Source organism: Poecilia latipinna, unplaced genomic scaffold (assembly GCF_001443285.1).
Source record: "Poecilia latipinna isolate Pla-1442-1.1 unplaced genomic scaffold, P_latipinna-1.0 Scaffold1498, whole genome shotgun sequence".
NCBI lineage: Eukaryota > Metazoa > Chordata > Actinopteri > Cyprinodontiformes > Poeciliidae > Poecilia > Poecilia latipinna.
Genome location: NW_015114114.1, coordinates 170,773 through 195,534, shown reverse-complemented (window position 1 = coordinate 195,534; position 24,762 = coordinate 170,773). Strand labels below are relative to the sequence as shown.

The 24,762-nt window shown below is 40.1% G+C and overlaps 2 protein-coding genes across 6 annotated transcripts in view; both read right to left on the bottom strand.

The window, feature by feature from the left end:
* The window catches only part of mcm7 (minichromosome maintenance complex component 7), a 30,654-nt gene extending 20,390 nt beyond the window's left edge, over window positions 1–10,264 (bottom strand). Inside the window, exons 1-14 of one of the 3 annotated variants that reach the window (XM_015057879.1) lie at window positions 10,016–10,264; window positions 6,746–6,825; window positions 5,576–5,740; window positions 5,362–5,486; window positions 5,099–5,279; window positions 4,890–5,027; window positions 4,232–4,381; window positions 4,034–4,148; window positions 3,830–3,961; window positions 3,617–3,700; window positions 2,604–2,815; window positions 2,258–2,523; window positions 2,005–2,173; window positions 292–401 (exon numbers count right to left, since the gene is read on the bottom strand). In XM_015057879.1, the coding sequence (XP_014913365.1) occupies window positions 292–401; window positions 2,005–2,173; window positions 2,258–2,523; window positions 2,604–2,815; window positions 3,617–3,700; window positions 3,830–3,961; window positions 4,034–4,148; window positions 4,232–4,381; window positions 4,890–5,027; window positions 5,099–5,279; window positions 5,362–5,486; window positions 5,576–5,740; window positions 6,746–6,825; window positions 10,016–10,046 (1,958 nt within the window). In that variant the 5' untranslated portion in view covers window positions 10,047–10,264. The remainder of the gene's footprint in view (window positions 1–291; window positions 402–2,004; window positions 2,174–2,257; window positions 2,524–2,603; window positions 2,816–3,616; window positions 3,701–3,829; window positions 3,962–4,033; window positions 4,149–4,231; window positions 4,382–4,889; window positions 5,028–5,098; window positions 5,280–5,361; window positions 5,487–5,575; window positions 5,741–6,745; window positions 6,826–10,015) is intronic. The other 2 variants (XM_015057880.1, XM_015057878.1) reach the window with 2 other exon arrangements.
* Window positions 10,265–10,736: 472 nt separating this feature from the next.
* Window positions 10,737–24,762, bottom strand: part of stag3 (STAG3 cohesin complex component) — a 22,275-nt gene continuing 8,249 nt past the window's right edge. For 2 of the 3 annotated variants that reach the window (XM_015057875.1, XM_015057876.1), the window contains exons 8-32: window positions 24,134–24,285; window positions 23,000–23,197; window positions 22,499–22,597; window positions 21,833–21,912; window positions 20,211–20,318; window positions 19,959–20,058; window positions 19,667–19,769; window positions 19,404–19,507; window positions 19,150–19,242; window positions 18,970–19,062; window positions 18,689–18,889; window positions 18,473–18,540; window positions 18,301–18,388; window positions 17,914–17,994; window positions 17,152–17,244; window positions 16,753–16,921; window positions 16,330–16,460; window positions 15,920–16,021; window positions 14,570–14,703; window positions 14,269–14,388; window positions 13,430–13,605; window positions 13,119–13,314; window positions 12,742–12,837; window positions 12,547–12,658; window positions 10,737–11,060 (exon numbers count right to left, since the gene is read on the bottom strand). In XM_015057875.1, coding sequence (XP_014913361.1) covers window positions 11,010–11,060; window positions 12,547–12,658; window positions 12,742–12,837; window positions 13,119–13,314; window positions 13,430–13,605; window positions 14,269–14,388; window positions 14,570–14,703; window positions 15,920–16,021; window positions 16,330–16,460; window positions 16,753–16,921; window positions 17,152–17,244; window positions 17,914–17,994; window positions 18,301–18,388; window positions 18,473–18,540; window positions 18,689–18,889; window positions 18,970–19,062; window positions 19,150–19,242; window positions 19,404–19,507; window positions 19,667–19,769; window positions 19,959–20,058; window positions 20,211–20,318; window positions 21,833–21,912; window positions 22,499–22,597; window positions 23,000–23,197; window positions 24,134–24,285 — 2,948 coding nt within the window. In that variant the 3' untranslated portion in view covers window positions 10,737–11,009. The remainder of the gene's footprint in view (window positions 11,061–12,546; window positions 12,659–12,741; window positions 12,838–13,118; window positions 13,315–13,429; window positions 13,606–14,268; window positions 14,389–14,569; window positions 14,704–15,919; window positions 16,022–16,329; window positions 16,461–16,752; window positions 16,922–17,151; window positions 17,245–17,913; window positions 17,995–18,300; window positions 18,389–18,472; window positions 18,541–18,688; window positions 18,890–18,969; window positions 19,063–19,149; window positions 19,243–19,403; window positions 19,508–19,666; window positions 19,770–19,958; window positions 20,059–20,210; window positions 20,319–21,832; window positions 21,913–22,498; window positions 22,598–22,999; window positions 23,198–24,133; window positions 24,286–24,762) is intronic. The other variant, XM_015057877.1, reaches the window with a different exon arrangement.

Here is a 24,762-nt window from a genome sequence, read left to right as displayed (position 1 = left end):
AATTTAAAAAAAGTTATTTTTCCTTTTTTAAAAAAATTCAAACCCCGGGGGGGAAACAAAGAAAAAAAAAAAAAAAAAAAAAAAAAAAAAAAGTGTGAACACGTTGCTTGAAAAGCCCGTCTCTCCATGAAGAGCCATAAAAACCCAGAGAGGTTTTACAGCTTCCGCCAGCACAAGCAGCTACTGTGATCAAAACACAAGCAGCCCATAAAAGAGGATTCTGGGTCAGCACACGTCCCGCCACCTGCACCTTAGTAATCCCCCAACATGACGACGTGACGCAACACCAACCTGGCGCTGCCGGACTTGTCGGCTTGTAGAGAATCCTTTGACATCTCCATCAGCCTCATCGCCTCGTTGACGTCCTCCTTCTCCACAGCGTCCATCATCCGAAGCCGGGCCTGAAGAGCAGGGCAGTGCAGGCGAGTTAGAAAAATAAACAAACAAAACCCTTCAAAAATACTCATATCTGGGTCCAGGTCCGTGTGGGCTGCGCTATGCCGGCACTGTCAGACCGAGACAAGTGCAATGCCCTCTGGAAAGGCCGGCAATTGCCCAAGTCTCCGCCTCTCAAAACCAGCTAGTCTCTCCACAGGTGGGGAACAAAATCCAAAACAGACAAAGCGATATAAACGTCTGTAGACTACATGCGGAGGGCGATGACGGCTGTCCAGGCCATGGTCAGTTTTGCATGGGTTTGCACAGCTGCTCTGATTGAACACAGGCTGACTGCCCACCCTGCAAAGCTGACCAGAACCAGGCTGGGAAACGAGCTGCTGAAGGAACAAAACATCAGCACAAGTCACCAAAACTTACTAAATCAAGCTGATGTGTGGCGGCAGTGTGCCCCCTAGTGGCCATCTGCAAGCAGTACATTGCCCACCTGTTTACCTGAAGTGCTGGTTTTGCAGTAGGAGGATGAATGCTACCTGCACAAACAGCACTTTTGACAACCAGAGGCAGACCGAAGCAGGACCAGGTGAAAATGTATGTGCCAACGTTACAGTGAAATGAACTGAGATTCTTCACCTTTCCTAAAACATGTCCAGATTTTGATTACACATTTGATTGCAAAACATTAAACCTGGTATGGTTTTATTGACACAATCTTCCATAAATTATGGAAAAACAAAGTTATCTTTTGTTTTAGCAAAGTGTTAAAAGTTTAGTTCTAAACAACATTTTGGCACTTGGATGAATGTTTTGTTTTTGTTCTCTTTGAGGTCTATACGTCTTTAAAGGTTGTAAAAAAAGAAAAAGTTGCTTCAAGTTTGAAATTGGAGGCAATTTTGAATACAAAAGAAAGGAATTACAAGATTATCCAACTAATGCTTTAAAACCTATATCCCAAACTCATCTGATGTTTTTAGTAACATTTAGAAACAAAAAAACATGTAATCTAAAGCACATATTGATTCTGTCTATACTTTGGACTCATTTTTCTTTCCACCTTGCGTTTGAGATTTACTGCGAACTGGCTCCATTTAAATATTTAATTCGCTTTTTCCCCCCCCTCAGGTAAACCATCAGTAACTCAAAATCTAAAATGTGTTAAACAGAAAAGGTTTTAACTCGGGTAACTTCAAGATAAAAGTTTAAATAAAAACCACATTTAAAAAAAAATGTGAGAAATTCTTCTCCCAATTAAAAAAAAAGAAAAAAAAGGGGGAAATATTGAAACTCAAAGACTTTCCTACCCCACTCATGTTTTAAAATGACAGAATCAAATCCTATTAGGGAGACTTTAGGAGTTCTCAGAAACTCGAAGCACATCATGTCTGACTAAAACCCTCTGAAGAGTTGGTTCGGCGTGGGAAAGAAGTGCTCACACTGCAGTAGACCAGGTAATCATCACTACCTGCACTGTAAGCACTTTATCACACACCAGCCTGTCGAGGAGCACAAATCCCTCCAGAATGAACATTTAACAAACAATAGATGCGAGAATTGACGTGAGTGTTGGGACGGTGCAGGAGGTTTTTAATGACCGACGGTAATCCTCACCAGCGCAGTGGACAGGCGCAGGATGGAGAGGAGGGTACGGGCCGAGGTGAAGGTGGTATCTTTGCTGACCCGAGCCTCTTTTCTCATTTCTACGTAAGCGGCGGTGATGTAATCAGCCAGCACCTCCGGCACGACTGGCTGACGCTTCTTACACAGAGCGATGTAGCGCCTGAAGGGAAAAAAACTTATCACTTTTAACTCTTTACTAATGCCTGGATCGGATGGGGATCTCGTCCGCGCTCGTTTTGCTCACCTCATGAGTTTCATGTCGATGGGGGTGAAGTGAGTCGGCGGCTGGCGGGAGTGCTGGTGGACGTATGTGATATGCTGCGCCAGCCGCAGGTCGGCGTCGGCGTCCGGCTTGTCCTGGATGAGCCACAGCAGATCGAAACGCGACAGCAGCGCCGCCGGCAGCTGAATGTTCTGCTCGATGCTCTTCCGCGGGTTGTAGCGGCCGTAGGCGGGGTTGGCGGCGGCCAGGATGGAGCAGCGGGCGTTCAGGGAGGTCATGATGCCGGCCTGGAGAGAAGAGCAGCTGCTGGAAAACCAGGCCGGCTTCAACTTCCGATTGGACGGAGTTTGGCGGGAGTCGGTAGTACCTTGGCGATGGAGATGGTCTGCTGCTCCATGACCTCGTGGATGGCCGTGCGGTCGGCGTCGGCCATCTTGTCAAACTCGTCAATGCAGCAGATGCCCAGGTCAGCGAGCACCAGGGCGCCGCCCTCCAGAGTCATTTCGCCAGTGAGAGGGTCCTTCATGACGGCGGCGGTCAAACCGACACCAGACGACCCCCGACCCGTTGTATACTGACCTGAAAATCAGCAGCAGTGATTTAACAGAGCTGGAACTAAATCTGGGCTGAATTAGCTAAATAAAACTTTAAACTTCTTAAAAACCATGTAGAGCTCCAACTAAAGATCATTTTAGTAATCAGTTTGCAGATTTTACATTTAACTAGTTCAACCTATTTTTTTTATACAATACTAGAAATATATTAAAAGATGCAAACAAGTGAATTTATTTTCTAAGTAAGAAAATAAACATTTTATTTCCCAAAACCCAATAACGGCATTTCTTTGGCGTATTCTTGATCTTTTGTCGCAAAGGACGTATCTGCAGCTAAAAAAAACGCTTGTCAACATGTGAAAAACATGTTGAAAAACAATCCAGTTAACAGTTAATCGATTACTAAATTCTTTGACCATTATTCCAATAATCGATTCATCATGATTAATCGTTTCAGTTCTAGAAAGTTGTTTAGTAAAGAAAATCAAGACTTCCTGGCTGAGACACTTTCTAAATATCCAACCAAGCTAAAAATAAATAAGTAAAAATAAGAAAAAAGAAAAATAGCAGGTAACTATAACGTTGTCATTTCATTATATAAAAATGTAATCCAATGTTATACATCCATTTTAAATTTGTGTGACTACTGTAATAAATTCACTCAAGGTTTTACCACGAGAGTCTTGGTGTGTGGCTGCTCATTAGTGGTAGAAGATTAGCATGAACAGGCTCTACGCCACATGGAAAGTTAATATTTCACCATGTAAGCCTTAATAGAGAGAAAATTCCTCAGTAGATAAAATATTAAACAGGAGATGAGACTTACTTCTAAGAGCCAATCGGTCGATGTAGGACAGCAGCTGGGACTTGGCGACTCCTGGATCGCCCATCAGGCAGATATTTATGTTGCCTTCAGGGGAAATGAGTCAAACACAACAACAACGACGCCATTTTTATGACTTTTTATGGGGATAACTGAAGCGCAAAACTATACTGGATTCAAACAACATTCCTTCTGAGTGGGCCGATTTCTGCTCACCTCTGATTTTCATGCCTTTTGGAGCTTGTTCCACTCCTCCGACCAGCAGGAGGAGCAGAGCCTTCTTCACGTCTTCGTGCCCGTAGATCTCCGGCGCAATCGAGCCGGCGAGTTTCTCATAGAATCCCTCCTCTGAAACCCACAACAGGTGCTTTAGTTACAGGGAGAGGGAGCAAATGGTGCACCAGGTGACCAGATCCCAACCTGTGATGCTGCGAAGCTCCTCGTCGGTCAGCTCCTCATTACCGAGCTCGTCATCTTCCGTTTTGTTCATGAGCGTGATGCTGTGAGCTTCAAGGTAGGTTTCTGACAGAAGTCCCTACGGCGGCCATGTTGGGACATATTTAATAAAATGCATCTGCATGGAGACAAACTGAAGGGATTTTCCCCCATTGGTGTTACCTGCACAGCCTGGCTGTATCCTGTACGCAGGAGAGGGAGGAAGATCCCTGTGATGGCCACATGATCTCCAGGCTGAGCGAGACGCGTGTTTTCACCGCGGGCGTACACCGTCATGCTTCTGGGGATGTTACCAACAGGAACCTGGTCACTCTGTGGGACATCAGACGGCACAAAATCACTTGTTGGCGACGCTGTGACACATCCAATTATGGGCCAACCTCCTCTGTCGGAGGTCCAGGATTTTACTGAAGATGTTTTATTTAAAGACCAAATCCGGTTCTGGAAGAACACAGTTTCCTCGAACAGTTCCACCATAACAGCTGTAATGGTAGTAATAGAAGCAACAGTTTGGATAATCAACTTCATCAACTGTCTTTGATTAAGTACAAGTTTGTTCTGCACTTGTAATGTATAAAATATACATCCTATAAAAATAAAGGGGTTACTGGGTAATAAATTACAAAAGTTTGAAAAACCATGTTTAAGACATATTATTAAAAAAATTTAGATCCTACAAATACAAAACTAAGTTCTGATGACTGTCTACGAAACATGATTTGTCTCAGTCTAGTGTCTACTTTGTTTCTGCTGCCGTTTATTATTATTTTTATTTTATTTTACTTTAACCAAATCTAAACAACTATCTGAAATTCCTTACATGCTCCTGAATACGCAGTTCCTGGAATTTGACGAATTTGGAGCCTCTGGTCTGCAGGTAAAGCCGACCTCCAGACTTGTTGGTGACGCACTCTTGGCTGGGACACATGATGAGGGGCATGAAGGAGGGAGACTGGATCTGATGAACACAAAGAAGTCGTTACAGGGGCAGTTTTGTGATAACGTCGCTGCTAGATTTTCAAATCTTACCGGTTGGTAAGTTTCAGCACCACACTGGTCACACGTGTACGTCGCCACAGCCATCATTGGCTTCACCTCAGTGGCCCGGGTCACGATGCCTCGAACCGCGACCAGGTGGCCGATGCTGTCAGCCCGAATATCACGCACCACCTTGGGCTTAGACGTGCTGGGAGCTTTAAAGTAGAGCTCACTGTAGAAAAAAAGATCACAGATCATGAGGAAGAGCTCCAAATATATATATATATATATAAACCTAATGTTGTCCTACTTACAATCTCCTCATGAGCTCAGGTGGATACTGGTTACGGGGGTCTCTGGTGTCAGCAGGGTCCCGACCTCTTTGTTCCATTATCAACCTGTGCTCAATATACACATCCAGAGAGTCTTTGGCCACCACCTACATACATGCAGGAAAAACAAAATTAACAACATCCACCTAATAAAAGTCAATTTATTTATAAAGTAGTTTTCTTAAAAACTGCATACATCTCGTTCTTTGTATTCTGGCAGCAGCTCGTGGACGGCGTCGGCAAACAAAGCCGTGTAGCGCTTGGTGTTCTCGCAGACGCTCTCCACCAGCTCAGGGTCCTCCTCTGCCACATCGTCCAACTCAATAAAGAGAGACACCTGCTCCCGGTGGGCCAAAGCCACCTGAGCAGACGAGCAATTAGACGAGTCGACAAACACAGTTACACCCACTTTTTAAACCCTCCATCACCGCCTCCGACAGAACCAGACCTCCTCAGTCAAAATCTAAGCAGCTTGTCCACTCAAACATGCAGTTTCTGTCTTGCAAAAAGTTGTTAAATATTGTTCCTATTAAAAGTGATTAAAACTGTTGAATTAAAAATAACCCAATGTTAACATACAATTGCAAGAAAATTCCAACTTCATAACCTAAAGGGAGCTCCATTCAACCTCCCCTGCATTCGTGCTACGCCGAGACTGTGATGTAAACAAAACAAAAAAGGGAGTTACTATTTACACCACACTAGACTTTAAACTGTGACATAGTCCAGGAAAATCTTAGTCGACAAACTTGTCACAATAAGTGACAAATAACAAAAATGACAACACACAACTGATACAATTTCTTTTTTTTATCTTGATGTATAATAAAAATTAAAAAGAATAAAGCAGATGAGAGTTTCTTAATTTTCTCTGGGACTCCAAACTACAACCTCATTGGATCTTTTATGCAGTATTAAATAAAAAAAATAATTATAAATTACTCAAAATCATCAGGTTGAAAGCCTAACAGCGCTGAGAAAATAAAATGGAAGTTGCTCATTTAAGTGTTGTATTAGACTTGAGTGAGTTTTTCATTAAAAATTGTTTTCCTGAAATCGCAAAAGGACTTTATCTTAGGCAATTTAAAGTTTCCCACATGGCCTGACCTGGTGATTAAAACATAGCATGATTTTCCCAATAGAACAATACATTTTTTTAGGTGATCTTTTTTTTTTTTAATTATGCGTTAAATACTTCATCTAAAAATTGGAAGACTTTGGTTTAGGAACCGAAGAAAAAGAAAACTGATGGAAAACAAAAATCTCTTGGGACAAAAAACAAAGTCTTGGAACAAAGTCCAGTACCATTTACCATGAGAAATGGACAAAAATTAGCTCTACATTCTGTATACAACACTATACTCACCAGCTGTGCTCCATATTTAAACACCTTCTTCCCATTGTCATCCTCTGTGTAAAACTCCTGCAGGAACCTTTTGCACTTCTCTGTAAAACATATCACACACAAGCTTTAATTTACTTACAAAAAAAAAAAAATCTACCACATCCTGCAAAGAAATATTTTTTCAACTGATTATTTAAAGTGACAAAAAAATGCAGATGTTTTGAGTTGAAAACAGGAGAAATACTTGATTCCCAACAACAGCAGAGGGCCTACATGCTGGGAGCTAATTTGTTGTCCTGCACCGACCCCCCTTTTGTTGAGTAACATGGCATCCTGTAATCTCGATGAGTCACTATTGCTACAGTACGGCATAAACTGCCGCTGGGGCTCAGTATGAAGCATATTTCACCTGGATGAATCTCCTACCACAGTTTCAGAGTGAAATAAACTGGCGCTGCGCAGCAAATCGCTCCAGGGCCAGTAGGTAAATACAACAACAAGCGCGCTGAGTTCGGTGTCCCTTTTTCTTTAGGAAATATCCCTTCACTTCTCAAAAGAGCCACAACTAAAAACAATATTCATTTCCGCTTCAGGAGGAACCAAACTCCTATTAGAATAGCACTTAAATATACTCCACTTACTTTGACGCCGCGGGAGAAAATTCGCAGCGCTGCTGGTTAATTTCCATGTTCGAGGATGTTATTGTAAACAAAGCAGCACATGGCTTTTGTGCCCCGTCACTGGGGTATCCCTCCGCGATTCCTCCGCACGTAAAAACAGTCCCGGTTGTTGTTTTCAGACCTCGGCCAGCCATCTTCTAATGTTAGCCGAGGTTAGCTGCGGGTTGTACCCAGAAGCAGAACCGCGCTGCCGTTACAAAGCACCGCACCAAACAGCGACGATGCGCTGATTTAATATTTAACGCCGGAGCTTTCTGACCGTTGGCTTAAAGTTTAACTTGCTGTAGTTAGATGTTGCTGCTTAAATTCAGACGACTCATGTACTCTTCGGTTTAGGCACCAACGAGTCTCTAAGCTATTAATTTAAGTCGAAGCTTAAATTGAATTACCAACAAGGTAGTTTACTTTGCTTAAGTCAGCGTTACTTTAATAAAGGGCTTTTCCACTATTTTTGGGTTGCGTGATCAGTTGTAGTTCAAAACCTAAACCTTTAGCCTCGGTAAACCTAAACTAAAAGATTATATACTGGTTCAGTTGTGAATCCTGTTAAATTCAACAAAAAGAAACTTGCATGTCTACCTACCAATGTGAAAATGAGTTTTAATTGAAGATAGAAAACTTGCCACACACACACCTTATATTATCTAAAAAAAATAAAAATGGCACAACTTGCCTTTTTTGTTGTCACATTATGAAGGTTTTACAAATTACAAAACTTTGTTTTCAATATGTTTAATCTGTTTAGAATATTTCCTCCAGACATGACTCACCTAAATTTTGAAGCTGGACCCTATTTAACAAAGCAAGTCAATTTAAAAAGTAAAATTGTCACATTTTTTATTTTATTTCACAAAGCAACCGATTTAAAAATTTTTAAATTTGTACTGCATTATTTGGTCTGTTGGATTTGCCTCAGATGTGCAACATCCAATAAGAGTACAGTTTAATAAAGTAACTTAAATGTAAAGTAAAATATGAATTAAGTTCAAAATTAGTTTCTTGATTTTGTCATGTAAATTCACAGTTTCACATACAAAAAATATCTTTAAGAAATCAGTAAGTAGCTTGGAATAAAGGTGGACCAAAATAACAATTTCTATGGCCAAAGTCAAATAAACCAAGATGGTCAGGAGATCAATTTCAAGGGCAATTATTATTAGCAAAACTTAAGTTAGCAGCATCTTTTGTCCATTTGTGATTTGTGATATCCCAGTGATTTTTGATTTCATCAGACAATCTTGTATTTCATAAGGGTCAGCTGGCAAAACTGAGACCACTACCATAATATAAATATTTCCTTCAACTACATTTAGAGACTGGAACATTTCAAATGCTCAACTTCTGAGAGAAACAAACCAGCACTTAAGTAAATGGATATCTGAACCACATTTCCTCACACATAACTAGTAAGCTGACCAATGTCATGCTGATAACGCTTAGAGTAATTGGTTTCATAATCTATGAAGAAACTGCAGGTAGTATAGAAAGGTTCAGAGCAGGATTGATCATTGTTAGCTTCTGAGATGTGAAACTTGAGCTGACCAGAGTTCAGACTACGTGAAAACTGTGAAATAGCCCTTTAAAGTTGTGCAAAACCGGAAGATTCCAATCGGACGCCAACTTCAGAGTCATTGTCGTTTTTTTGAGGTTTAGCAAAACAGGTTGTGCGTCTTGTTTCACACACACAAATGGAATTAAAATATAAAGCCAAAAAACAAACAAAAAGAAAAAACAGTATTTCCGAAGCTAGAAACAACCATGAATCGACCTTTATGATGAATAGAAAGTCAGCGTTAAACTCAGCAGCTGATTCAAACCAAGCCGTCAGCAAAGGCAGCGCTAAATACAAAATGGCTCATTGAACATCAGTGCAAGAGCTAGCTCAATGGTTAGCCAGGCAGGCAAAACATTCGGTTATCAATGTTTGTTCAGGGAAATGTACTGCTGGCTCCTAAAAATCCCCGAAAATCGTGTTTCGTGACACTTATAAGTCGTAAGCCTGTTGACTCGCATATTTAAATCCTTCCTAGATAAGCCATTTGTAAAGTTAACAAGTCAACGCGTGTATTTGATTCACAAACGTTGCAGCAGCACTTTTATTCAAGAGCCCTTACACAGAATTTGTGTTTTCAAACGAAACCATGAAAGAATTCCCCAAGTAAGATGGCAACCTTTCCACGAACACTGACTATTGTACGACCAAATTCCGTTGAAAACGTAGTTATGGTGGGACATGTGGCCGCTCAGTGGCGCCTGCTCCTTTGTTTAAGGATCCATCCGGGTCACCGAGCAGTCACAAGCTCACAGACAATGCTTACTGCTTACTTACAACAGCGCTGGCAAAAAAAAAGCTCTGAAAAGTTTATGAAAAACACCATTCTCTTACTGCGCCCGTTATAAAACCAGATTCATACACATTTATACAAACCAACAGTATTTGATAAGAGCTCTGCTGTAAACGTCATTTCAAAATTATGTTTACACCTCCAACTAATTTAAACAATACTTTTCCATTTCACGTAGTCATACATTTATTTTACATTTTTAAGCATCTTTTAAGGAGTTAGTCATTACGGGCCAACTTGTTGCTGTAAGATCTACAAGTATTTACCTTTCTCTGCCTCATAATCCTTACGAGCCATGTCTTGTAGCGTTGAGCGTCAAGTGAAATGAGACTCCAATACTCTTCAGTTGTAACCGAGTAAAAGTGCAGCTTAATGTGTTAATTTGACTGCTTTTCTAACACCACAGCCCTGAATTCATTCACATGCAGCCAGCACGTCTCCCCGGTCGCTGTGCAAGAACTGGCGCCACTCTGACATCCACAGCAGCCAATCGCGTCGCGTCTTTCGGCGGTAGGGGGCGGGCTTTAGCAATGGCGCGAAAGTTGCAGGAGGTATAGTGTCACATGACCACAGGAACAGGCGCGAAATGTGATAATAGGATTTGATACACAAATATGCCTCCGATAGGACAACTGATCTTGAAAACTGGGTTACATCTATATAGTAAATATAGCTTGAACTCAATAAATTCACACTTTTCTTTTGCATTCATTTATGATTTTTGCCAAAATGTAGTTTATCATAAAACATTAAACTGTCCCCTTGGGGGTTTTTTATATCTAAACTAAAACAACAAAAATGTGAGAAGTTCATTTAGATGAATTCAACAACTTTTGGAAAATTCAATTGAATTGTCCTCAGTTGAATACAAAACTATAATAAGAATGTTTAATGAACAAAAACAGCAGCGACTTTTTTAAAATAATGTTTGGAAATATATTTGCGTCACCTGTCAAGCAACTTTTCAGAAACATTCAGCACAAGTTGGTAACATTAATCATATTTTATTTAACAAAAGTGCTGAACAAAGAAGTGGCAGTAACGACAAAATAGGTGAAAACTTTTAGCTTACTGTTGGCAGACAGTGATCTAGCTAAAAATGTAGTCTGAACATTTTCTACATTTTAAAAATAGTAATCAGAATCAAACTTTAGCAGGTATGATTCACAAATTTTGGAAAAACTATGTTTTTTTTTCCCACAGAAATGATTGGTGCAAACTCAGAACAAGCAGAAATGCTGAGATGAACTTAAACTGTTCTCAGTCAAAGAGCTGATCAAGGATGCTGGCTGAGGTGTGACGCGTTGATGGCTGTAGGGGGAAAAAAAAAAGTTATCAGATGCAGATTCTCCTCATTTCCAAGCAAACAGTACTCCACACACTCTGCAAAGAATCCAATCCTCTGTCCAAGTCATAATAATTTTAGGTTTAGCACAGCTCTATCTGGAAAGATAGCTTTCCAGATCTGATTACTGTTGGCTGAAGTTGTTTTTGTTTCATTCTATTTGTTAGAAGTGCCACAGGCAAACTGACACTGCTCTTCATTTATTTAGACACAAGAGCTGAAAGTGCCTCGACTCTTGTGAATTTACAATAATATTGCTCACCGCCACTTCTCCTCCTCCTCTGCATCAGATAATATAAGGGCTTTTCTTTAGCAGAAAGCTTTACTCTTCTTTCACACTGCAGCTTGGAAAGATGTGCTGCTTCTTTTTGGTTTCCAGGCAACCAGTACCACTGAGTCTGGGTGAAATTTTGAGGTGCCTGCCCTTTTCTCCACTTCTAGACAAACTAAAGCAGCAAAAACAAGTTGCTGTAATATGGTGCTAGAAGAAGAGTTCTAACCTCAGAGGGATATTCTACATCATGTTTTTAAGCATTAGAAAGAGACGCAAACCCTCCTGAAAATCGGTGCTTTAATCTGTGTTGTAATAAGTTTGAGGGCAGCACCATGGCGTTTAGCTCAAGCAGACTATCTTCCATTCTACTTGCACATACTTAAAGTGCAGCAACACCAGCCCCGTTTACTCCACTATAGTCAAACTCTGGTTCATTTGGGGAAGTGTGAATGCATATTCAAACTCTGATGTGGACCCAAGAAAAGCAAAATATGGTCCGTTTAACCTGTTGGTCTCAGGTTGTCATTCACAATGACAGGGGTGTCAAACTCCAGTCCTCAAGGGCCGCTGTCCTGCAGTGTTTAGATGTGCCACAGGTAAAAAACAGTGGAATGAAATGGCTTAATTACCTCCTCCCTGTGTAGATCGGTTCTCCTGAGCCTTGCTAGTGACCTAATTATTATTTTCAGGTGTGGTGCAGCAGAGGCACATCTAAAAGTTGCAGGACAGAGGCCCTTGAGGACTGGAGTTTGACACCCCTGTCACTAGAGGAACCAAATTTTGGTCCTCTAGTGACAGACAGTTTAAAAACCAAGGTATCGGTTTATTGAAGTGAACTTTGGTGTATTTCGAATGCGAATGTAAGAAGCAGACTACAGCGCATAGCATTCTGGGTAAATATAACCAAAACAAATGTGTGAGTCTAGTGCTAGAGGGAAAAATGGCTCGTGGTCTTTTACCAGAAACAAAGGAGAAATCGTACAGCTGCTAAAATTTGATGCCACTTTTGAAGGATTTGGTTCGTTCGACAGAAGGCGGTGTGAAAGCGAATTGCACCAGCTGAAAATGTAGCAAATGTTAGTTTTGGACTCCAAACTAACAGAGGGCACCAGATTTCAGGTGTGAAAAGACCCTAAAGACATAAGTTTTACTTATTTACAAAACATTGATGTTTTTACCAGTGTAAATTCAGATCCTTTGTCACTTTCGTAATCTTCTATCTCAGGCTCCTCTTCTCCTGAAATGTCGCTCCCAGCCCTTTTTGAAATGTCATCCTCAATCAGTGAAAGCCTGGGTAACAATAACAGGAATCATTATTTTTCCATGGCTGAAAACAAAATTTTCAAAAATAAACAAACATCAGTCAGCCTTACAAATTGAGGTGAGAATCCAGATCTTCCTGCTGCGCAGACGTCTGCACAGAAGAAGCTTTTCCACGTTTGGCTGGCTTTACCTTTCGCATGTTGGACCTGCAGGAGCAACAAAAAAAAACCCAACTGGAATTTGTAACCTAATTTCCATATTCCATACAGCCTGGTTTATTTCAATATCCACTTTCCTTTTTGCCTGGAAACATTATTATTAAATTAGAAAGGAGGGCAGACCGGTCTGCTGTTGGTCAGGAAAGAGCCTGGTAGTCATTTACTGAAACCAAATTGCAGCTTTTGGCAGACGTCCAACTGTAACTCCCAGCAATCTGACACAGACGTGGTGAACGCTGCAGATGTTGTGATAATAAAATCCAACTCACCCGCAGGAGAACTCATCCTCCGACTCCAGCTCAGTCAGGACGCTCCCACTGTCCGACACTGTGGCCGTGGGCTTCTTGGCAGTCGCCCGTTTGGGTCTATGTTTCAGGACGGTCGAAGTGAGGGCCGGAGTGTGAAGGTGGCTCTGGATGCTGCTGCTCTCCAACAGTGAACCTCTGGCAGTGCTAGACGCTGAACCTGGATAAGACAAACGACAAGTAAAAGAGTCTACCAACAAGCATTTTATGACTGCTTTATTACAAAAAACATTTGCTCTTTAAATACTACTGTTAAAAAAATAAGTCAGTGTCACCCTGAGCTGTTATCCTTTTGCGTTTGGTCACAGGTGTGTGAAGGGAGGAGTCGGCTTTGCTTTCCTCGTCTGGATCTTTGTACTTGGAGGTGCGAGACTCCAAAGAACGGCGATACAGTTTAACTGACGGCCAGGAGAGGGCAGCACTGGGACACTCAGATTTCAGAAACTGGGCTCTGGGAGGGAATGAAAGAGCGACAGGATTCAAGGACAAAGACTAGAAGACTCTTTGTTGAATGTCTGATCTGATTTCGGCAAGAGGGCAGATTTAAGATAAACAAGAGGAGCAGTAAGTCTAAACCTGAAACCAATGGAGCCAAACTTGGAACGTGGGAGTTAAGGTGAGAAAAAAGGGTTTTATTTTGTTCTTTGCTTATAAGCAGACATTTCAGCTTCGCCCATCCTGACTAGTGAAAAGCTGGTAAAAAAACAAAAAACAAAAACGAATATTTTTCTTTTAAGTGGATGCATCATTCCTGACAACTACCAGGTCACAATGAAAACATCACTCTTTGGTGTGGAAGTTGTTACTGAGGGAAAACTTAGACTGAGGGTCACGTGAAATTTAGCCTTTATAAATCAATAAAACCTTGTTTTACAACACATGCTGTCTCACACACTGCATGAATTCACCTGTTGTTCCAAACAGAAATAACTGCTCTCAGCAGGAAGGCTGTATAAAACAAAACGTTTTTGAAGAGAGAGCAGAATCAGCCTAAGCACAATTCAAATTCCTGAAACTCCCAATTAACAGCATAGAATGATACGCAGACAGACTTTGTTAGATTTGAGAGTAATTAAGTTTGTATGAATGCTTGTTGGTCCTTCGGGGTTCTCACAGCTGGGCGCAGTCCTGTGGAAGCAACTTGAAGCTGAACTCGCTGAGGATTTCTAGGAACGCCACGTTTGGACACTCCTCTCCTTCCTCCGGCACACGAAATGCAAAACGGATCCCGTCCCTGACAAGAAAAACATTTTAGAGATTATTGCACAAACTAAAAAGCAACTCCATAAAAAAATTTACTCCTCAGGATACCATGCTTAAAACTGTTCAAATATTCAAGTTAACATGTTGAAATCTGCTTTAGAGCATTATAAAGCTAAGAGAAATAGCGTGTGTTAGAGAAATGTGTTACTAACAGGTGCAGGGCCACCAGTTGTTTGCGGGAACGACGCAGATCGACGCCAAAGCTCATGGCCAGCTTTCGAGCCAACTCTCTAATCTCGGTGAAATCCTGCTGGTCGTGGCCCTCCGTAAGCATCTCGGAGAACAGCTGAGCACACACAGGCATGACTTTACATAAACACACTCCATAGTGAAACCTTTAATGTGTCTGCAGGAATACACAGACACGGTGCACCGGCTTTCAGTTTGGCTGAATAAATAACAAGTGTGATTCAAAAAATGGCTATAATTCTACTAAACTAGAGGTTTGAATTTTGTTTTGAAGAGACTTCATTATTTCTCCTGAGGAAGAAGTTGGATTAGGAGATGATGACAATTTTTGGATTATTATAGTTAATTATCCATTTACTCTATTGTAAAAGTACACATGGACCCTCTAGCAATAATGCTAACCGGTCTAATCACACTAATTATGATGGAACAGGCAGTTTAAAATGTCAACCCATTAGTCATCTTCTGTTTGAAACAATAGAGACATTCTGCAGAGTTGTGTAACAGACTGCTCTCCCTCACTCTGCATGAAGTTGCTTCTCCTAATAAAAAATATTCTAACCTACTACAAAATAAAAGCTTTACTCACACTCCTGTACAATTACAGTGAACAAATAAATGATTTAACAATTCACATGAGCATAAATAAGAGCTTTTCCCTCTCAAATATTACGTCTGACACCTGTTATTTATTTTTGAAACAATAAATAAAAAAATAAATAAAAAAAAAACCATTAGTGAGCTAAAATGCTTCTTATATATGAGATGTGCTACAATTATTTTTTACCAGTTTAAATACCTGGAAAGTTTTACTGTATTTGTAGATTATCCATGTTGCAGCTCGGTAATTTTGGGCAGTTTTTGTAAAAAAACAACAACATTATTTTATTTGGCAAAAGACACCTCTTAAAAAGAAGTTAATTTACAGTTCATAGAGAAGGTGCAAACAAAAAATAATTCAAATGCTATGGTCCATCAAGATGATTCAGAATCATCTAAAAACCAGTAAAGGCAGATCAGAGCTTTATGAAAATGGTGACTGGAGACCTGCCTCTAAACTTCTGATTGGTGCATCTAATATCACATTTCTACCACATTAAGGTATTAGATATTAGTCTGCAAAGAAAAGAGATTTTCTGTAATAGAAACAATACTACATGTTCAGTATCAACTGTTTTTAGTTTCCTAAATGGGCACAAATCAGTACAGTGTGCACATCTTTCATCACACACAATCTTTGTTTGACTTTTTTCTTTCTGTACACATGCTGCCAACTACTCCCACCCTATATAGCAGTGGAATGAGGAGCACACCTGCTGCAGGCTGAGGCACACGATCTTGGCACTCTGTATGGGGTTGATGAGTTTGCTCTTGCTCACAGTCTCCTTTATGATGTCACCAAAGTCTTTAAAATACTGCAAGAAATCAGACATGACAAAATGTCAATGCACTTTAATTGTAAGTGTCTGACGGTGCAAATAATCCACTCCGTTCACGTCATGGATGCTTGTTTTAGCCGCTGTTCTCCATGACTCATCTTCTGCACCTCGCTTGTTCCAAAACAAATTTTATCACCTTCCTCCACTTTCCACACATCCTCTTCGATATTAATTAGTTTTAGTAGGCTTTCCAAATCTCGCTAATTCATCCAAGAACGATTCAGGACTAAAAAGGCAAAGCACTCAGCCAAGCTGAGCACGCATAACAAAGATTATTACTCCACCTTGCTGTAGTGCTTGAAGACATTGGTGGCAGCAGACAGGTCCAGGACGCCGTAGAGGACCAGCTTACAGTAGCCACCCAGCTGGTTGCGTTTCTTCTGAAGAAGAGCCACCTTCTTCTCCAAGTCTTCATCTAAAAATCCGAGAGCTAGGGTTAGATAACATTAAAAAAAAAAAGGCATATAATATAAGATTATGCAAGGCTATTTTTCTGATTAGAGGATTCAGGCAGAAACAAACAGCACATAAATATATTCCACCCTAGAATCTACTGGTGTTGGGAGGAATATGATGAAAGAAAACATGAAAAAGTGAAAAATGTGCAAAGGCTGATCTGAGAAAATAGTCTTCTTTTTCACTTAAACTGCTGCTGGAACTGTCACAGGTCCGAGCTGGCACTGTGATACGAGTTGGTATAGAAGTACCATCAAGATCGATGTTTTCGCTGTCGTTGAAGACGTAGTCCAGGAGAAAAGACGCCAACTCAGCGCGCAGAGAGTCGGACGGCAGGTGAACCAGCGCCCGGAGGACCGGCTCACCGCGGACAGAAACCGCTCCATACAGCAGCAGCAGGTCACACAGCAGCTCAAATGCCTTAAGGAAGGGAAGATAAACAGAAAATTGACTTTTTCAGGTTCTAGTTTTACCAAGTAAAATTCAAGATCCACAAACACACCAATATCAGTAGATCGGAATTGGCCATTGATTTAGATTTAGTCAATACCTTTTATTGACAATTTCTATTAAAGTTGAAGTGTTTTAACTTTATTTTCTGGCTATGCAGTCAGCACAAAGGATGATGCTCATTTTCATCAAGCTTTTACCTGATCCCTTATCTCAGTCTGGTCCAGAGACAAACAAGTCTGGCAGATTCTGCAAAACAAACGCACCTTTTTCCTAAGATGCGTTAAGTCATCCTGGGAAAAAAGTTGAGAAATAGAGGTTCAACAACAGAGGAAGAAAGATTGTAATTATAAAACATTATAGTTAAACAGTGAAATAACTGTTAAACATAAATGTCTCCGTCACTGGACTCTCTATCTTCAGCATCAGGAAAGTCAAAGTAGGAAGTGCTAATTCAAAGATATTTGCTTGTGAGTAACAATTAATTAATGATTGATGTATTTTTGAGGAAGTATTTCAAGTGAGAAAAACTTGCATATTTGAGCAACATCGGAAAATGTCAGCTCAGACAATTAACTAAGGTGCATAATATTGAATGCTTTTGTCTTTAACGAGAGCGAAAAGACGTAAAGATTAGAGATGAAACACGAGTTGGATTATGCAATAACGAATGAGTTAATTCATAGTCAGGGTATATAAAATGATCCTGTGATTTCAGACTTTTAAAGATTTTTTTGCATGATTTGCTTGCTGGTAAAATATCTGATGAATTGTTTTGACACATAATGGCTCTACAAACAGCCAAGGTCTCCACTAACAGACTGAAACTGGCTGTGTCGTAATCTGCACCATGTTATTTGGCTTAAATTAATGCAGATACTGTCAGAATAAAGGCTGCATGTAAAAGGAAAAGTGCTAGACTTAAATCAGAGTAAATTCTATTTAAAAACAGAAACAAGCACCTCGGCTGGATTCAGGTTGACTGCATTCAATTTTGCCCACATGAGGTGAAAAGCTGCACACTTCAGAGCCGCCACCAAGAGCTGAAATCACACAGAAACAAGTCGAAAATAACTTCTGCTGAGATTTTTTAAAATAAAAAAAAAAAAAAAAAAAAAAAGAGACTTCCTGCAACTCCTTCAGACTTGAAAGAACATGTCTCAAATGGAACATAGAGGAAAAAAACAAGTCAACCTTATTATTAATTTTGATTGTAGGGCTTTGAAGTTATGACATACATGCCATATCTGACATTTCATTACACTGCCTTACTCTCATCGTTCTCATGAGGTAAAATCCTAATCAACCTGAACAACCTTTATATCATCAGATAAAATGTTGCTTTAAACCTCAGTGTCAAAATCCAAGGATTCTATCCTGTTTTTCAGCAGCTCCATGCAGGAATCAAGCAGCTCCCATCTAGTCGGGTCCTTGGCACTGAAAACACACAAAGCTTAGAGTCAAATGCATCTCTAATGAAAAGCATCGTCAATACAAAGCTTATCTATCATACGAGCTCACCTGCACAAGGCAGCAATCCTTTTCAAGGCTGAAGCTGCATTGTATACTCCATCCTCATCTGCTGCACCCTAAGTAATAAAACACACCGACTGAAAGGCTGAAAGAGGAAATAAGAGCCAGTCTGCTCTTCTTAATTATCTTCACTTTTTCGAAACATAGAGGTGCTTATAAAGCCGCACCTCATGGTATGTGGGCTTCTCAGAGAGATTTTCGAACCTGCAGTAAGTCGCTCAGGTAGGAGTTGAAGCATTCGGTCAGCTCGTCCATCAGCTGACTGAAGACCAGGTGTGCACGGGAGGAGAAGGTGTGGCTCTCTGAGCAGAGGGTGCTGACCAGCAGGGCACAGGCCTGCAGCACAGCAGCGTCCGTATGCTTCTTCACGATGGTGCATATCTGGGACAGCAGCAGGTCCAGATGCTGAGAGAAACAAGGATGGATCAAGAAAATGAAACATGGCTTCACAAATCTGGTGAGGCCGTTTGTGACCTCTTCCTTACCTTTTCAAGCCACTGAGTGCTGCTGTACATGTCCAGATCAAAGTAAAGAGGAGCTCTGAGGAGAAGGCTCATCTTCTCTACATCAGCTGAGTACTGCAGGCAGATTAAAGTTTTACATTAAAACAATGTTCTATTAGGGTACATAAAAACAAAGTATCGTAAATGAGTTCAGCCGTTCACCTTGGAAAGCAGCTGCGGGAGCACAGGGATGAAATGCGTGGTAATGCGAGTCCTGTCTTGTTCCTGAATCTTCTTCAGCTTCATACTCAGGACCTAATATGTGTCAAAAAAAAGTTCAGAGGAGACAAAATGTAACCACAATTTTTGTTTGTGTTTGAGTGAACACAGTGCGGAAAACATCTAGAATTTTAGTTCGCTTCAAAACTAGATTGTGAAAACCAAATAATAAAGCTATTGCAAACATTTATTCACACCTTTTTGCCCTGACTTCTCCCAGCTGGTGGCGTTGCCTCAGCTGCCTGTCTGATGGCACATATCATGATCTCCAGGAGCGCCCCCTCCTCCTCATACATCAGACCTGGCAAAAAGGAAGGCAAAGACGAAAAGATGAAAAGAGATGACCTCCCAAAACAGGTATTAAAAATAAGAATGTAAAATCAAAATAGAAATGATGCATGGAGTTAAAAGTAACTTTGCACATACAACTTGAGTCACTCACACCCTTAACACTCCTCACCAGAATCCTGCAACAGTAAAGTTGTCATGGTGTCCCAGTCTCTAAGCTCAGAGCCGGCCACAGTCCACAGACTGTCCACCAGGTACGCACCATGCTCATGGAACTGTTGCATAAACAATTCAGATTAAACCTCTCCAATGTTTTAAAATACAACATTGTGACTTCAATTACAAAAATAAGAAAATATGGGATCTATGAAGGGGGAAAAGGAACTGAAAAAAACACCTCGAGAACATCAGTTCAGGAGAAGCAAGTGACAGAAATTGAGAGATCACAAAAACAAAATGGCTACCTCACTCTGGATGTAGAAGGAGATGAGTATTTGAAAAAACACTGCGTTGTTGCTTTTATCGTCGTCATCCTGGCTTTGAGTAGTAACCACACGTTTCAGCCTGTCACACATAAACAAACTAGTAAATTGTATTTACTAAAAGGAAAATGAAGAACGTATTCAAAGATGAACTGTTTAAAAAAGAAGAACTACTTTCAATGCCAATACTGTGGAATCAGCAGGAGTTAATGATTCTTGCGACATGGAACATACTTGTGGCAGAGGAAGGCTCCGGCTGCAGACGCCAGGCCTCGGTGCGAAGCGTAAACCAGGGGGTAGATGTGGCCGGACTCCTCCTCCATCAAGTCGTCTTCTGTGCTGCTGCAAGTGTCAAAACAAACGGGCAACGCAGTCAATTCCAAAACATTTAATCAATGAGTCAAAAGAAAAGTCATTCAACAATGCACAATGTAGGATAAAAGTCTAAACTCTTAAAATAAAACCTTTGTCTTGGAAAAGTATTTACATGTCAGAATGTAAAACTTTAACATGATCCATGTGATAGCACAACATAAAATAGTTCATATTTATAAAGTGGAAGTAAGTGGACGGAGACATGGGTTTTATTTTTTTCATATACAACTTATATGCTTTTAATTTTATCTCTATATATTTTAATGCCCCTAAATAAAAACCAGTGCAAGCAACTCCCAGCAGAAGTCGACAAAATAGTAAATAGGAACACATCAGATAAGAATAAGTTAAAAATTAAGCTGTGGAAAAGTTTCAAGCAGGGTTAGAGTCCAAAATAGATTCAAAACCTTAAAATGTCCCACAAAGAATTGTTTAATCATCCCAAAATCGAAGATACCAAAACACGGCCGTCCACCTGAGCTGACAGGCTGGACAAGATGATTAATCACAGAAACAGCCAAGAGTCCAATCGTCCTTTGTGCTCTTCAGATTCAACAATCTACATCCTAAGTGCACAAAGGAACATTACTAGAGAACCTGTGTTTACATCCCTACTGGTATTTGCAGTTTTACTCATTTAACAACATTTCTGTTGGTAGTTTTATTTTTCACAAATTGTAAGTAGTCTGTTTTTAATGCACAAATAAATATACATGCTCATTTTATTAACTTTTTTTAAAATATCATCCACCTCTACTCAGTTGCATATTTCTTGGATTGCATTACACAATTTCAGTTTTTTATATTATAATTTTGCCTGACTGTACATTACTCTTAATGTATTTTGTTTTGCATATTTTATACTTTTATCTCTGTGTGACTCAAACACTTGTCACTTCACCTATATTACACCTGAATTTTCTCACTGTGCAACAACAAAGGCTATTTCTACTCTATTCTACTTTTGTGAGGGACTGTACATAAAATAAAGCCAACAACTATAAACCTAAAAGGTGCTTATCTTTCTCATTACTGAAATAATCCCACATTTTTGTAAATGGTTAGAAATCTTGTTATGACTGCTCAGAGTTTTGCTTTTAAAAGGACATTATGAAGCCATCACCCTTATATGGACCTGCAAAGCTCTGATTGTGTAGCTCCTGGACAAAAACATCAGATTCTGATAACAGATTCTTCAGTTATGTATTATGAGGTGGGATGTGGGGGGACTTGGCTTGCCTCCAAAATCAGATGTGTTAAAAAAATAAAAATAAAAATATGGGCAGCAAATGTGAAATTTTGATTAATCCTCTGTAAAAAAACTGATCATTGTAGCTGTTTTTATTGAAGATCAGAATTAAAACTCTAAACAATTTAAATGAAGATGGCATCCTCTGTCTTTTTTTTTTTTATTTAATCTGCTAAAAATATTCCTGCGTTACATCAACAAAGAAACCCTCAGAGACAGAGAAAGCCCTCACTGTTGGATCATCAGCAACAGATTGACCACTTCCACTGCCACGTCTGGGTCTTTGTCCAGCACCATGCTGAGAATCCTTTCCTGAGCACACAGAAATTCAGTTATGCACCGCAATACACACACACAGAGATAAACGTACAATCGTGCCAGCAGTCAAACAAACTGGTAAATAATATGCATAAATGCACACACACACACACACACACACACACGCACACACACACACACACTTACTCGCTGATTAGGATGTAAGCCATGACAGAAAAAAGACCATTTATCTGCAGCAGCACATGTGGCTTAAGAGGGTTTTCATGTATTTGAGAAGGGCTTATTATCTATGGGTAATTGACGGCAATTAACACAACCAGGCACAAGCCCAGACAAAGGATGGGACCATACCAACAAACAGAAGTGGTGCAAAGACAAAAAAAAAAAATAAAAAAAAATGAATAGGCATTAAAATACAGAGAGAAGGCACCAAAGGATGGGTGGAGAAACACAGACAGGCTACAAAGTAGAGACAAAACAAAACGCGCAAACAATAGATGGGAGACAGATGTTGAGAAAAGAAGCAGACAGAAAAGACAGATGCAGACTGGGGGGGAAGAACAGGGGAAGAAAACAGGCATTAACTGAGGCGCGAGTCCAATCCAGAGGGATGGCTCACTTTAAATCTGCTGGTGAAAAGCTCCAGGCGGCCAATGAACTCCTTCTCCTGGTACAGACCCTGCAGGGCACGCACACACTGCAGACGCACTGGACTTTGCTGCAGGAAAATATAAAACAAAAGTACAGTAACGTGCTTTCCTGCATCCTGCGCATACGCTCAGGGAAGTCTGTTCTGAAAAGCTGTTTCTCTTTGTGTACATGATTCTCACAAAATAGGCTAAAAAAAGAAATCTTGATGAATAGATGAAACACTGCCAAAGAAAACTCCAAGGAAAAGTCGCTGGAGTGTGGATAGAGATTACTTTGAAACAAAGAACTGGCCTTGTGTTGTCTCTGCCTATCTGCAGTCAAAAGTTGAACAAAATATTTTTTATTGCTTCTGCTTTTTGGCCAGTAGGGAGCTCAAGACAGACATCTTCAATGCCTGATCATCTAAAATGCCTCTGGAACGAAGAGAAAACCCATGTTCCATCTTCTGTTTCACCACATCTGTGTTTACCTTGTCATGCAACGTCCATCCCAGATATTTCAAGCATCTGTCATTGAGGAAGTTATCAGGATCCGTTTTCAGCCAAAGTCCCAACTCCTCAATACACGCAGCACGGATGTCTGCCAGTCGGTCACGGTAGCGGTGCACAAAGACGCCACGGAAGGTGGCGTTCATCATGAATGAGAGTTCCTCTCGGTTCTCCTGCAGCTACATCAAAAACATAAAACATAGATATGAACACACACAGAGACATCAAATACAGAGTAATGCAGGACTCCCAGGTTTACTTCTCTACTACCGTTATACTATATTGCTTAAACATTCCCCCTGCTCATAGAACTATTAGCTTTAAAAACAGAGTTTAATTCCCAGGACCAAAGATCATAGATGTTTCACAGAATTCAGAATCAGGATTGAGATAAAAAAATTATGTGAAGTAACACAATTACTTTTTTTATTATTAATCTTTAAGATATGAATTTCAAAGCTAGAGCAGAATCACATTTTACAATACGATTACAATCAGAATGTTATCACATTTTCCTCTACATTAAAACTCCTTAACAGTTGATATTGACAAACTGATATCTAGTATTATCTTTTATTCATCTTTGAAATGAAAAAAAAAAATCCTCCAAGAGAAGAGGTTTCCTTCTTGCTTTGTTCCCCTAAAACTAAAACTAGTGCAGCCTCTTTCCAATTGGTCAGGCATTCACATTCATATGAACATCAGCAGAACTCTGCTGCAGATCCTGTGATGAGCTTTTAGAATTTTGTTATTTATACCACTTGAGCTCTTTAATGACATTAACATTAATGTTAAATATTCAAAACATTTAGAAAAACAAACAGATTATGGTCTAATGTGATGACATGACTCCAGTGGTACAGTTAGATTAAACAGTACTTCTGAACAAATTTTAATCAGTTTGTGTGATTTTTGAAGCTTCTGTGAAGAACAATGAAAACAGCACTCAGGTCAATTTCATTTTGCTACATAGAAGCTGAGTTTATTAAGCAGATAAGTCTGTGCAACGGCACATCAGAACCTTTCTTCTGTGGTAAAAATCATTACTGATTTCAAAGTCTTCACAATCTAACAATGTCATATTCTACAGCTAAGTCAGCGTTTGAGTGTTTTACCTCTCTGACGGCAGTCTTCAGTTCCTCCAGTCGGTCTGAGCCTCGGTCACGTGGACTCTTGCTGTTCTCGATGTCGCATTGCCGCTGTGTGGTCTGCAGCTGAACTGATACCGCCACAGCCACGTCCACCAACCCCGTCATCAGCTTCATGGCTAAAACAGAAAACAGAAAAATAATATCTAAAAATCTAAAATCTGAATTCATACACCTTCAAGTCATTCACATTATGACAACTTAAAACAATTTGCTTTATAGGAATTTTTCAATGGACCGACATAAATTGGTGCATAAAAGGTGGGATTTGGCATTCAGCACCCAAAGTTTTTAGAATGAATCTTCACTGCAGTCCCAGCTGAGTTTGTACATCTTGAAATTTTTACCCAGTTTTCTGTTACAAAATACCTCAAGCTCAGTCAGATTGGATGGACAGCATGCAAACGCCAAAAGTCCCAACTGGATTTAGTTCTGAGACTGTCTAGATCTGAAGGCTATGCTATTTTCACTGAATTTTATAAAGACAAATCAAATTAAAGGGGATTTTATATATATATATATATATATATATATATATATATATATATATATATATATATATATATATATATAGACAAATATATATATATTTCTAT